Source organism: Chlorocebus sabaeus, chromosome 11 (genome assembly GCF_047675955.1).
Source record: "Chlorocebus sabaeus isolate Y175 chromosome 11, mChlSab1.0.hap1, whole genome shotgun sequence".
Classification (NCBI taxonomy): Eukaryota; Metazoa; Chordata; class Mammalia; order Primates; family Cercopithecidae; genus Chlorocebus; species Chlorocebus sabaeus.
The window spans coordinates 49,649,757-49,664,799 of NC_132914.1; the positions used below are offsets into that span (position 1 = coordinate 49,649,757).

Consider the following 15,043-nt stretch of genomic DNA (forward strand, 5'->3'; position numbering starts at 1 on the left):
GTAAGCAGGGAAAAAAAGGTAGTAAAAATAAAATATATTTTTAAAAAACCTGATATATTCATAATAGCACAACTAACATTTATAGTTTTGGACCCCCCTACCAAGTAGAATTCCTCAAAATGAAATACTAGAATTGAAATGCTTAGTAGCAAGTAAGAGCTTTTGATGTATTTGATTCAGTGTCAGCAGCTGGGTGGGAGGACAACCAGTAGGTTGGAGCCGAGTACAGACCTGTGGGGAGGATGCGGCCACATTAAAGCACAATGGGAGGTAGAAGCTTTCCTAGATAAAAACAGTACCATGTGACATCACTCAGGGTCCTTTCCTTATGTGGATGGTATAGTTGGGCTAGGAGAGATATGATGCAGACCCCCTGACTGGGATAATGAGCTTGGAGAAACCACAGAATTAGGCGACATCGGTGATTACAGACTGGTTATCCAAACACGAACAAGAGAGGGATATAGCAGTTTTGGTTAATAACCCATCCTTAGGATAGGCAGTCTTAGAACTACTTAAGGAAATACACTGAATTTAATCTTGCATATTGGATGAAATCGATTACAGAGTAAATTTCAAGTAGTCTGGAACGTAGTCTTTTCCAGACTAAAAATATATGTATGCCAAAATCTGTGTAGCTGATGTTGTTGGGGTTGGACGAGGGGAGTGTGGAGGTAGGGGAATGCCTACACAGGACCTGGAAAAGTAGAAGAGGAAAACACTACTAAAAAAAAAAAGAAATCATTGACATCACAAAAAGACAACTCGAAGTTCTGTGCCTTGTGAGGTATGGTAGGGATGGTATTCATCACTTGTTAGTATTCTAGCCAGAAATTTGCACCTGAATCAGATCAAACCTCTACATCTAGCTAATAGCTTATAGAAAATACAGAGGAGAGAGGAACATGTTAAATGACACCTTGGAGAGTCAACCCAAAAAATCCAGAATGTGGGAAACTACAGGACAAATGGCCTAGATTCTTCAACAGATAACTTGCAAGGAAAAATAACAGCACCTATAATCTAAGGGGGAACCTATAGATTAAAAAAGGTTTTAGGAGATCTCTCAGCCAAGTGCAGTGAAAGAACCTCATTTAGATCTGGATTTTCATTTTATTTTATTTTATTTTTGAGGCAGAGTCTAGCTCTGTCACCCAGTCTGGAGTGCAGTGATGCAGTCACAGCTCACTTCAGCTTCAATCTCCTGGGCTCAAGCAATCCTTCCACCTCAGCCTCCTGAATAGCTGGGATGACAGGCACGTGCCATCACACCTAGCTGATTTTTTTACTTTTTGTAGAGATGGTCTCACTATGTTGCCCAGGCTGATCTTGAACTCCTGAGTTTAAGAGATCCTCCCACTTCAGCCTCCCAAAGTGCTGGGATTACAGGTGTGAGCCAGCGTTCCCTTCCTGGATCTGGATTTGAGCCAGCTGTTAATTTTTTCAAGATAATAAAGGATTTTTGAACACTGACTGGGTATTTGATTACATTAAGGCTATTGTCAGTTATTTTAGGTATGATAATGATATTGTGGGAAACTGCAATTTAAAGTGTAACTTGCAGAAGATTCCAATATCAATGACAAAAAATTAAAGGCACTTAAAAACATTAAAGGTGGCCAGGCACGGTGGCTCACGCCTGTAATCCCAGCACTTTTGGGAGGCCGAGGCCAGTGGATCACCTGAGGTCAGGAGTTTGAGACTAGCCTGGCCGACGTGGTGAAACCCTGTCTCTACTAAAAATATAAAAATTAGCTGGGTGTGGTGGTGGGCACCTGTAATCCCAGCTACTCGGGAGGCTGAGACAGGAGAATATCTTGAACCCAGGAAGCAACGGTTGCAGTGAGCCGAAATCGTGCCATTGCACTCCAGCCTGGGTGACAAGAGCAAGACTCCATCTTAAAAACTAAAACCCAGCACTTTGAGGGGCCGAGGCGGGCCGATCACGAGGTCAGGAGATCGAGACCATCCTGGCTAACACGGTGAAACCCCATCTCTACTGAAAACACAAAAAATTAGCCGGGCGTGGTGGCGGGTGCCTGTAGTCCCAGCTACTTGGGAGGCTGAGGCAGGAGAATGGTGTGAACCTGGGAGGTGGAGCTTGCAGTGAGCCGAGATCTCGCCACTGTACTCCAGCCTGGGCGACAGAGCAAGACGCTGTCTCAAAAATAAATGCCGGGCGCGGTGGCTCAAGCCTGTAATCCCAGCACTTTGGGAGGCCGAGGCGGGTGGATCACGAGGTCAGGAGATCGAGACCATCCTGGCTAACATGGTGAAACCCCGTCTCTAGTAAAAATACAAAAAACTAGCCGGGTGTGGTGGCGGGCGCCTGTAGTCCCAGCTACTCAGGAGGCTGAGGCGGGAGAATGGCGTGAACCCGGGAGGCGGAGCTTGCAGTGAGCCGAGATTGCGCCACTGCACTCCAGCCTGGGCGACACAGCGAGACTCCGTCTCAAACAAACAAACAAAAAAAATTAAAGGTTGGGGGAAACCTGCTAGAGAATCGGTGGCTGGTGCTAGTGGGAATGTCTAGCATTTGCTTGTACACTTAACTGTATAGGCACTTGGCTAAGAGCTTTATATACTGATCATCTTATTCCGCAGAGCCATCCTATGAAGTTGATTCTCTTAGTTTTCTCCATTTTCTAATTGGGCAGCCCAAGTCCTGTGAGCCTAAGAAACTTGCCTCATGTTGCTCAGCTAACAAGTGAACCAGGATTTAAGCTTAGGCTGTCTGACCTCAGAGCCCAGGCTGTTAATCCCTATGTAATTATATCTCCCTGAAGGTGCTCTCAGTGATAGAGGAGGTAGCAGGGAAACTAAAAGAATTATTTCTGGCTGGGCATGGTGGCTCACGCCTGTAATCCCAGCACTTTGGGAGGCCAAGGTGAGCGGATCACCTGAGGTCAGGAGTTTGAGACCAGCCTGGCCAACATGGCGAAACCCCGTCTCTATTACAAATACAAAAAATTAGCCAGATGCCGTGGCAGGCGCCTGTAATCCCAGCAACTTGGGAGGTTGAGACAGGAGAATTGCTTGAACCCAGGAAGCAAAGGTTGCAGTGAGCCGAGATCACGCCATTGCTTTCCAGCCTGGGCAACAAGAGCAAAACTCCATCTCAGAAAAAGAGAATGATTTCTTCCATTTGTACTGAGAAGCATGCTATGGAAACACACAAGCCCAAATTATTTCGAAGTGGACAAGTTGTAGATGTTAGATACCTCTCAAGGTAAATGTTTAAAACCAATCTTACATTCATAGTTGGTTTGTAATACATGTTATTTTATTCTGAATTTAAGTAGTGATAAATATACGGGATGTTTTAGACCTAAAGAAGTGGGTCTTTGTGGCAAATTGTATTTCCTAAATGACTGCAACTCTATTTCCCATCCGACATATTTTTCTTACAATATGACTTTGACACTCCTTCCAACAGGCAAGGTCTACCCATGTCCCTTCCTTGAATTTGGGCGGAGGTTTGACTGCTTTGATCTATGGTCTATGGTGGATGTGATACTCTGTGGTATCTAAGGCTAGGCTGCTAGAATAATACAGTTTCTGCCAGGTTCATTTCCTTTTGGTGTCTTGCTCTGGGGAAGGGCAGCTGTCATGCTTTGAGGAGCCTAAGCTAACCCACACAAAGGGACTACAGGTTGAACATCCCTAATCCAAAATGCTCCAAAATCCAAAAATTTTTGAGCACCAACGTGTTCAAAGGAAATGCTCGTTGGAGCATGTTGGATTTCAGATTTTCAGATTAGGGATGCCCAGTCAGATGTATATAAAAATATTCTAAAATCCCCCAAAATCAGAAATCTGCAATACTTTCCGGTCCGAACATTTTGGATAAAGGATGCTCATCCTGTAGTTGAAGAGGACCACATCAAGAAGAACAAAGGCCCCCAGCCAACAGCCAGCATCATGCGCCAGATGTAAGCGTGAATAAACCTTCAGATGGTTCTAGCCCCCGGCCTTGGAGTCTTCCACCTGAAGCCCCAGATATTGTGGAGTAGAGATAAGCTGTTCCTGCTGCCCTGCCCAAGTTGCTGGCTTATAGAATCCATGCATAGATTAAAATGGTTGTTTGATGCCACAAGTTTTTGGGGTAATTTGTTATATGGCCATAGTAACTGGGACAATATTATTTTTCCTCCCATCTCAAAGGACTTTAATGTTGTCTTCATAAATGGCCATTTTTGAGCAGATGTTTAGTGTGGACCTACGAGAATTCAGCCCTGGAGATGCAAAAGTGAATGGAACATAATCTGTTTATTTAAATGGCACCACAGCCAGAAAACTGCTAAATTGACCTGTTACTCTTATATGTGTAAAGATATTTCCAGAGAGACCCTCGATGCTATGCTGGTGAGACCTAATAAAAGTTAGGGTCACTGAATCTAAGAAAACATTATATTACCCACTCGAGAGAAGGTGGCAGTATGGTTTCTCTAAAGCCCAGGCAGGCTAATAATTTGAAATTTTTTTATAGAGGTAAGCATGCATGTGAATAAAGAGAAAGACTTTATCTGGACTTTCAACGACCCTAATAAAGTCTGTACAGGTAGTTATTTTAAAGTCACAAAGGAATTAAAGGAATTTACACTGTGTATAAAGAACTATCTTAGCCAGTGTGGTGGAGTACACTTGTAGTCCTAACTACTAAGGAGGCTGAGGCGGAAGGGATCGTGTGTGGCCATGAATTTGAGGCTACGGTGAGCTATGACTACACCTGTAAATAGCCACTGCACTTCCAGCCTGGACAACATAGCAAGACCCTGTCTCTAAGAAAATTTAAAAAAAAAAAAAACTGTCTTAAAAAATACAGTAGGGATAAAGCACCACTTCTATAATATTGGTAGAGTCACCAATAAGAAGTAAGTAATTCATGGTGAAACCTTGAGGTTTCCAGTGGCATTGTTATCCCAGGCTGTAACACACTAAATCCCTGGAGATGAACTGCAGGAAGACATGGTGTGGGTCTTTGGTCAGAAAACCAACAGTGCATTTGATACGGGGAGGGTAAGAATGTGTTCAGAGTGATGTGAATGATATTTGCAGGGTGCTGAATCTGATCACATGAAGGTGTTCCTAGTGTGGCCATGGCCCTGCCGACTCTGTGTGCCGAGTGTTGTCAGAAAGAGTGTGGTAGAATGCTGTGTGGTGTTGTGGGGAAAAGATGGGACTTAGACCCTAGAGACCTGAGCTGGAGATGTGCCCCATCGTTTTACTGGTTTACCACTTGTGAGCCCCTTAACTTCTCCGAGGCTTTACTATCCATAAAGTGAGGCAGCTATACCTGCCTCAGCTCCTGAGTTCCTGTGGGGATCACAGGAAAGGATGAAAGTGAAAACTCTTGATACAATAACACAGCGTAGCTCTACACAGTGTTTTCTTACGGGAAACAAACTGAAAACACCTTACCTGAATGTAAAACTGGTGTGTCTGATCCTGCAATCATAGTTGTGTAGAGTTGTGTGTGGTCTTTGTTCTATCCCAAAGAAACTGGAGGGGATTGGGATAAGGGCCAGGGAAGAATAATTAAAGTAATCATGGTTGTATTAGGCTATTCTTATCGCTTTGGCCTATCTGGTGAATTTCTCATCTGGAAAGAGTGCTGAGAATCAGTTTATGATCAAGTCATAAAATCACGAAGAGAAAGGGCAGAACTAGAAGGTTGCCTGGTGAAATTTGGAAGAGTCAAGTCTAGGGTACCTAAACAGGACAGTGCTCCACAACCAGTACTAAATTTATGAAATTAATTATCCACAAGTAGTAATTAAGTTAAAATTCATAATTACTGTAGCTTCAAAAGAGTTTTAGGTGCGCTCCTGGACCTTCATCTGTTAGGACAAACTTAGATGTTGTGTGCCATGCCTCTTCCTTTCACAGGGGGTGCCATTGCACTGCACTCTCCCACACTGCTCCTGGTGAGGGTCTGAGGCAGGATGTTGGGCTAAATGGCTGTGAGTCTGACCCTGTGTGGCAGTTTTTGAGAATTCTTAGCTGGGCTATGGTGTCACTGAGTGGCCTGTATTTTCTGAGGCCCAGCTGTGTTAGGCGCCTCTGTAACACAGAGCTAGACAGTCTGCCCAGGTTGGAACTTGTCAGCCTTACTCGAAACACAGCCTGTCTCATGAATCAAATTTGCATTTACATCCTACCACAAACCACCTTCCAATCATACTTTGGAACCATGTTCAAACCCTGCCAAGGTGGTTTTGTCTTTAGTTTAAATTTGACTAACTTGTTAATGACAAAAGTCTATGCTAGTAGGGCTTTTGTTCTGACCACTTCCTAACTGGTTTATGTGTAGAGTGATTTTGTTACTCCTGTGATTTGGTTTTCCGATTTGTGTTATTTCTACTACGTAATTCTTCCGTCTTGGAATAAGGAGAGTTTTAGGTATGTATTGTTTACATACACGGTGTGTAAAATTTTTAACCTGATGAGTCACTATGAAACAGATTCTAAGGGGCTGTTATCATTAGTCCAGATTTAGCTTTTCAGAGAGAATTTAATTTAGTGTGTGTGATTTAATGAACTGAGATTTACAGTAAATTTAGATGCTTTTATAATTGTCACTTTTGTTTCAGTGGAAAATGAATGTTAACAGAAGGCTAGCCAAAATGTCTGTATTTAAAAGATGTTTAGGAAAAGGCATATAAAACGAAACAATTGTCCAGTGTTGGGTCAGTGATCAAACAATGTAAACTTAAAAACAAAACTAGATTCAAACATAGCTGGAAAGGATTTTAGAGGTCATATAGTTCAGTCCCTTCTTTCTGGTTAATCATGAGAAAAATGAGGTTCAAAGAGGTTAAATGACTTGCCCAAAGCCACGCAGCTAGTTCCTGACAGAGCTGAAACTCGAACAGCAGTTTCTTACTGAAACTTGCCACTTCCTAATTAGTGGTTAAGGAGACACATTTTTACTTGGGTGGTGTTTTTTTGTCTTGTTTTTAGGTTTTACATTGAGGGGGGATTAATATTTATTGAATCTCTACTAGTTGTTAAGTACTTTAAAAAATATATTAGCTGGGCATGGTGGCACATGCTTGTAGTTCCATCTCCTTAGGAAACTGAGGCTGGAGGTTCCCTTGAGCCCAGGAGTTCAAGTCCAACTTGGGCAACATAGAAAAACCTTGTCTCTAAAAAACAGATATATATTTCTTCATGTAATTCTTATGTAGCCCTATGAAATACAGTCATGTGCCGCATAACAGCATTTTGGTCAGTGATGGACCACACTGTTGTTATATGATGGTAGTCCCATAAGATAATACTATATTTTTACTTCACCTTTTCTATGTTAGATACAAATACTTATTGTGTTACAATTGCCTACAGTATCCAGTAAAGTTACATACTGTATAGTTTTCTAGCCTAGGAGCAAGAGGCTACACCACTTAGACTATGCCATCTAGGTTTGTGTAAGTACATGCTGTGAGGTTCACACAGCAACAAAATTGCCTAACGCTGCATATTAACAGCCCCACTTTACAGATTAGGAAACAGAGTGCAAGAAGGTTAATACCTTGCTCAAGGTCATGTGGTTAATATTAAAGCTGGCATTTGAGCCTTTCTGACCTGTTCCTGCTATGATTCCCACTGTGACTCCTAGTGATGGTAATTCTGATCTTTTCAGGGGTATGGGCAGTGGTGGTAGTTATCTTTGAAATGTATCTTTTTCAGACTTCTCACTCTGTAAAATATGTAATTAGACACATATATGTGTAGAGTGGCCTTTCTCAGAAGACCCATAGCTCTTAGCAGTTGCTTGGCTAATCTTCATACCATCTCTGTAAGATAAACAGTGTTTTCTGGTTGGGTAGTTGAGGCCCAGATAGGCTCAGGGACTCACTCAGCGCCTTATCACAAACCCACATGGCCCAGCCCCCAGTTCCGTTCTTCGTCCTGTCTAGCATAGATTTCACCACTTTTGTTCTTTCCTGTCTTACACCAAGATTGTTTAAGTACTTCCCAAAAATAATGAGCCACGTGTGGGTGTGTTCGTTCTCCAGAATGAATCACTGTGAAAGAGGTTGTGAACTAAGGAAAGGAGCATAAGTATCTGGAAGCAAAGGCTCCTGACTCTTCAGTCCCTCTAATTGGTGGGCTCTGGAGTGAGTGCTTTTCTAAAAGGCAACTGTGGGTTTGGGCTTGTGTCTCACTGTGCTCAGAATAGTCCTCTCTTGAAGTTGTTACTTTTCCCTTCTTGCTTCCCAAAATAGAACCAATGTTGTTCTCTTTGTTGGACACCACAACACAAATATTGAGAGGTGTACTTTCCATAGGGAACCCCTTTTAAAGTGCCTGAATGTCCCCACTGCCACAAAGGGGAATGGGAGTTAGCTTTCTTGAGTTAACAAGATTCCAGCGTGAGTAAAAGAGGTTTGGATCAAGTATTCTGAGACTTTCAGAAGTAAATGTAAAAGCAGAAAGAATTAGAAAGGGAGCAAACAAAGGTATTTGAAAGAGAAAATGAAGAGATTCCTTAGTCTTTTTTGTGTCTAAATGGGTTAGAATAAAAATTCAGGAGAAATTTAATTTTTAAAATCCCTTTTATGATTTAGATCCTAGTCTAATGGGCACCTACTTTAAATGTTCTGACTTTAAGAAATACCACTACCCAAACTCTTAAGCAAGAGGCTGCATGTTTTGGAATTTCTCCCAGAAGAAAGGGATCTGATGAAACGTGAAAAAATACAACAGGCCATAAGTGAAGATCTGCACTGTCTACACTGTCTGTCCACCTGCCAGGACTGCCTCCTTGGTTTCCTTGGGTGGGACTAGCAAGGAATCGGCTCATTTATAGAAAGCCTGAGGAAGGAGGGGTTGGGCACTGAGATATTTAGAATCTGTCTTTGGATTTGAAAAGCCAAGAGATGACTTTCAGAATATTGGAGGAAGAGACAAAGATAGACTATGTATAGCCTAAATCGGTGAGTTATGACAGGGTAGCTTTTCATGGGACTGCCCATAAGTGTCTCATCTCCAGAGGCCACAATGTGAATGCATTGCCACTTGTTATCCAGATAGTATTGACTGAGTGTGTGATCTGGGACTTGCTTGGGCCCCCACCACCTTCACCCCTCAATGTGTGAGTGCCTCCTTCAGCACTTCCGAGCCCCGACCTCAGTGTTCTAGTGGGCAAAGCAACACTTCAGCCCATGCCAAGAGGTCAGAGCTAGGTTAGTCTCTTGGGAGACAGTGTTGGGGAGAACCAACTGCTGCTGTCTGTGCTATTCTTGTTAGTTGAATAAATAAAGGATTTCAGATTCCAGGGCTGCTGAAGAAGCTTTCAGAGGCGCCAAATTCATTTGCAGTAATTTCCTGTCAAATGGGACACACTTATGTATGATACTTACCCAGCAAAACTCATTAATCCCAGAGGTGATTGTGTGCACTGCCTGTTTGAAAAAAATTGTGTGTGCACACACTCGCATACATGAACGCATGTGCATGCTATCCAGGGGTCTTTCAGGATGGGTTAAATGTATTGAGCACTTTTAATGCATTATCTCACTTAGTTGTCACAATAACTTCACAAGGGAGGCACTCAAGTTCTCCTCTTTGGAGGATATCCTTTGTGCCCTCGTGAATGAGGGGCACCTGACTTGGACTACTAAAGGCAGGAGGACGATAATGGAGTGGTCAGGGAAAGCTTTTCAAAAGAAGTGACATTTGAGTTGAATTTTGAAGGATATGTAAGAATTAGGCAGGAAAAAAGCATTGCAGCAAAAGAATGTGTGAGAGCATGCATGCTGCAGGAAGCCGTGGGCGTGCTTGGTTCCTGCTGGGGGAGATAGGGCTGGTGATAGCTCCAGGAACCCTAGGTGGCTCTGCATGAAGTGGGGGGCAGCCCCACATTCTCCAAAAGGAAGATGCTTTCCTCTTGTCAGGCATCTCAATTTGAAGAAAAGGTAGTTCCTCTGTCTCTCACAGGCATAAAGTAGAGCACTTAGAGGATAATAGCGGAGCCTCAAAAGCTCAATAAACAGGTGAAGTTGTGCTCAGTTAAGGGTATCTGTTTGGCCCCATCTCTATAAAAACTGTTTTGGAACATCCAGTATGCTAATGGATTATATTCTAAGTTTGGAAAAGGACCTGCAAAGGATCTCACATTGATGTCAATGTCTGCTCCCCAATTTCCTGCAGCTCTGCTGTGTGCGTGCACCAGCTGCCTCCAGGCCAACTACACGTGTGAGACAGATGGGGCCTGCATGGTTTCCATTTTCAATCTGGATGGGATGGAGCACCATGTGCGCACCTGCATCCCCAAAGTGGAGCTGGTCCCTGCCGGGAAGCCCTTCTACTGCCTGAGCTCAGAGGACCTGCGCAACACCCACTGCTGCTACACTGACTACTGCAACAGGATCGACTTGAGGGTGCCCAGTGGTGAGTGCATGCCCTTGTTGGACTAGTGGCTCAGCTTGGAGGTAGGGCACCCTGTCGCTTCATTTTTTTCTACTCTTGCCCACTCACTTGGTTTGACGATAAAGATGCCTTTTGGATGCTCCCCAAGGTGACAAAGGCTGGGGTTTCTCAGGAGTTGCTTTTGTAGATTAGAGGGGGAGGAAGCAGATTTTCAAGTTAGTCCCAGAGGTGCCAGCAGTGTTTTGAGTAGTGGCTGAGCAGCCATAGGCAGTGGTGAGGAGTGGAAGAACCAGGCAGGGATTCCCGCGGGAGGATGTGGGAGTGATCCGGAAAGAGATGGCCCTAGAGCTGAGCAAAGGTGACTCCTCAAGAGAGAATGGTGGTCAGATGTGAGAAGGGACCAGAATAGAAAAAGGCCAGTAACCAAAGCTGAGAAGCACCACATACCACCCTTTTGCAAGTCTTCCATTCAGGAGAAGGAGAGAAACTAGAGTGGAGCTTAGGGGAGCTGTGGGAAGTTAAAGAGCAGAAACAGGCATCTGTGTAGGGGCCTGAGGCGGGGATAGTATGTATCATGAAATGCGTGAGATTACAAAGTGGGTTGTGGCTTTGACTGGAAAGAGGTGCCTTAACTAAAGAAGTTGGGCATTTGAGAGCATCTAGGCAGACAGACTAGCCCAGGAAGATCAGAGAGATCAAGGGAGCCTGAACATGTCAACAGGGAAAGGGTTCTTTTTCACTCTTCACTTTGAGGGAGGTGTTTTTACTCTTTCCCTTGTTTTTACTACTCATTCTTTCCCTCTCCTCTCTCACTTGACCCAGGTCACCTCAAGGAGCCTGAGCACCCGTCCATGTGGGGCCCGGTGGAGCTGGTAGGCATCATCGCCGGCCCGGTGTTCCTCCTGTTCCTCATCATCATCATTGTTTTCCTTGTCATTAACTATCATCAGCGTGTCTATCACAACCGCCAGAGACTGGACATGGAAGATCCCTCATGTGAGATGTGTCTCTCCAAAGACAAGACACTCCAGGATCTTGTCTACGATCTCTCCACCTCAGGGTCTGGCTCAGGTACTGAGTTCTCCAGGGCATCATGTCTGTGGTTGACTTTAATCAGTTTCCCAGAAGGATAGAGTGCTTATAGAGAAGGCTGGGGGCACTGCATTTGTTTCTGCCAGCATTGAGTCATTTGGTTTCCTAGTTCCCCTTCTTTTGGAGTCTGACGTGTAATAAGATAAGATAATGGGTTCACAGAAAATCTCTCATTCCCTGGGATTCCCAAGTTCTAGTACACAATTATCCACTACAGAAGTTCTGCCTCTCTAAACTTTGCAACTGTACGTACATCTATTAAAATTTAGCTGGTTCTACCTGAGCAGTGGAGTGCTCAATTTCAGGGCCCCTTTTGAGAAACAGGAGTGTGCCAGATTCCTGTGAGGTGGTGACAGCTAATCATTGATCTCTGAGCAACCACAAGGGGAGTTTAAGGACATCCAGTAAAGCTTAGAGTTGGGATTTGGTGAATCATTGACTTGTACCAGTTGCCCAAGGGTTTTTGATGGGGGTGAAAATAAAGGCAGTGTGGGCCTCCAGCATAGCATCAGCACTATTTCCGGTACTGCCTTTTGTTGACCAAGTCCTTCTCAGATGAGGAAAATGAACCAAACATTTTCTCAGGGTATATAGCTCAGCTAGTTGTTAAATGTGAACAACATGCAGAAGAATTTTTTTACTTACTTACTTATTTATTTGTTTAGAAACAGAGTCTTGCTCTGTTTCTCAGGCAGCGGTGCAGTGGCACAGTCTCCGCTAACTGAAACCTCCGCCTGCCAGGTTCAAGTGATTCTCCTGCCTCAGCCTCCTGAGTAGCTGGGATTACAGGCATGCACCACTACACCAGCTAATTTTTGTATTTTTAGTAGAGACAAGGTTTCGCCACGTCGGCCAGGCTGGTCATATGTTCTTGACCTCAAGTGATCCACCCGCCTCGCAAAGAATTTTTTTAATGAAGATAAACCATTATTTTTGTGACAGTGGTATTGCGTTCCTTTTTTTTATTTTTTATTTTTTATTTTTTAGATATGGTCTCACTCTGTTGTTGCCCAGGCTGCAGTGCCATGGTGCAGTCACAGCTCACTGCAGCCTCAACCTCCTGGGCTCAAGAGATCCTCCACCTTAGTCTCCTTAGTAGCTGAGATGTCAGGCATGTGCCACCAAGCCTGGCAATTTTTTTTTTTTTTTAATTTTTGTGGAAGGTCTCACTTTGTTGCCCAGGCTAGTCTCAAATTCTTGACTTCAAGTCCGTTCTTATAAAAGAAAAAACATCCACAAACATCACTGTTGCCATTCTAGCTAAAACACAGAGGATCTTATTTGTGAGAACTTGTGCATGTTTTTATGTTTCCTTGACATGGGACAAGACTGTTGTTCTGTGGGGAAATTATGCCGTCAGTCATGCCCAGACATTCTGCTTGACATGGGAGTACTTTGAGCTGTGACATCTCCTGAATTTCAGTGGCTTTGCTTTTATTAAGCTCTGCAGTAGAGAGCACCAAAATGATGGATGTATTTAAAAGCTGCATATTTTTAGAAACAGTAAAAATCTAGGGCTCGTTCGTTGTTGAAAGAGGTAGGGCAGTGGTTAGAACCTCCTGGCTGACTGTGGGAATTGATTTGCTGCTAGAGGAGGGTAAATTGGGTTTTCCAAAGTATTTTTAAGACCCAGGCCAGCTGAAACAAGGGAAGGGCCATGGTAGTTGTTTAGTCATCTGTAGCAAAATGTTTAGTAACTATTTCTCTCTGAGTGGTTTAGTATATTCTTCATTCAGAATATGCAGAGCTTCCAAGGTGTTAGGTTTCTAATGATGTGGTTTTTAAAGTAGTAAGTCCATGCTGCTCATATGACTTTCAATTCATTTAAATAAGTATATACTGAATACCTTCTGGGTGATATAGTTTTAGACAGATTAGAAAGAGGCTGACCTGGCTGGGCACAGTGGCTCACACCTGTAATCCCAACACTTTGGGAGGCCGAGGCAGGCAGATCACGAGGTCTGGAGATCCAGACCATCCTGGCTAACACGGTGAAACCCCGTCTCTACTAAAAATACAAAAAATTAGCCGGGCGTGGTGACGGGTGCCTGTAGTCCCAGCTACTTGGGAGGCTGAGGAGAATGGTGTGAACCTCGGAGGCGGAGCTTGCAGTGAGCCGAGATCACACCACTACAGCCTGGGTGACAGAGGCGAGACTCTGTCTCAAAAAAAAAAAAAAAAAGTCTGACTCCAGGATTGGATCAGAGAGACAGGAATTGTTGGGAAGAGTCTCACAGAGGAGGGCACATTTAAAGGTGTCTTGAGACTGGGCAGCCACACCTATAATCCCAGCACTTTGGGAGGCCGGGGTGGGCAGATCACATGAGGTCAAAAGTTCGAGACCAGCCTAACTAACATGGTGAAACCTCATCTCTACTAAATACAAAATATTAACCGGGTGTAGTGGCGCATGCCTGTAATTCCAGCTACTCGGGAAACTGAGGCAGGAGAATTGCTTGAACCCGGGAGGCAGAGGCTTCAGTGAGCCCAGATCATGCCATTGCACTCCAGCCTGGGCAACAAGAGCAAAGCTCCGTCTTAAAAAAAAAAAAAAAGGCCAGTCACGGCGACTCACACCTGTAATCCCAGCACTTTGGGAGGCCGAGGTGGGTAGATCACCTCAGGTCAGGAGTTCGAGACCAGCCTGAGCAACATGATGAAACCCCCATCTCTACTAAAAATACAAAAATTAGCTGGGTGTGGTGGCGGGCGCCTGTAATCCCAGCTACTTGGAAGGCTGAGGCAGGAGAATTGCATGAACCTAGGAGGTGGAGGTTGCAGTGAGCCGAAATCATACCATTGCATTCCAGCCTGAGTGACAGAGCGAGACTCCATCTCAAAAAAGATAAAATAAAAAAGGAGTCTTAAAGAATGAGTTGGAATTTTTAAGAGAGGCAAGAGGGCAAAGAACATTCCAGGCCAATGAAAATATCTTCAGTAAAAAGACAAAGACATGAAAGTCCACTGTATGTTTAAAGAACCTTTATGATAAGGAGACCAGCATGATGTGCTTGTGCTAGGGAAGCAGGGGGAAGTCAGACTGGCCCGGGTGTAGAGGACCTTGAGGGCTGACCTTTATCTTATAGGTAAGGGGCTTCTACTGAAAGTTTCCATGTGGGAAACGAATGTTCATTTTTTTTCTTTGGAAGGAATTCTGGCAGTGGTGTGGAGGATGAATTCATTCACTACCAGCCTTCTTTTGGGAAGGGTGGGGTGAGGCGGGCTGTGTGTGGGTGCACAGGGCAAGAGCAGGCTGAGATGGGAGGCAAAAGACCTGTTGGAAGTCTTTTAGAGAAGGTCCAAAAGTAGGACAGGCGGACAGAGATGGAGAGGCGGGGGCTAATTTGAGAAACATTTTGGTGGTTCTATACTGTTGTCATTAAAAGCATAGATTATAGAGTCAGACAGTCCTAGATTTTAAGCCCTGCTTTGCCACTTAACTGCTTGTATGAATTTGAATATTACGTAACCTCCTCTTTGAGCCTTAGTTTTCTTGTTTATAAAATGGGAATGATAACAGTGCCTTACCTTCCAGGTGGTTTGGGGAAGTGAGATAATTTATGTAAAGCCCTTA

The 15,043-nt window shown here is 44.0% G+C and overlaps 1 protein-coding gene across 2 annotated transcripts in view; it reads left to right on the forward strand.

Annotated features, from left to right (window-relative positions):
• Window positions 1–15,043, forward strand: part of ACVR1B (activin A receptor type 1B) — a 45,714-nt gene that overhangs the window by 14,019 nt on the left and 16,652 nt on the right. For both annotated transcript variants that reach the window (XM_008003308.3, XM_073020761.1), the window contains exons 2-3: window positions 10,159–10,398; window positions 11,200–11,448. In XM_008003308.3, coding sequence (XP_008001499.1) covers window positions 10,159–10,398; window positions 11,200–11,448 — 489 coding nt within the window. The remainder of the gene's footprint in view (window positions 1–10,158; window positions 10,399–11,199; window positions 11,449–15,043) is intronic.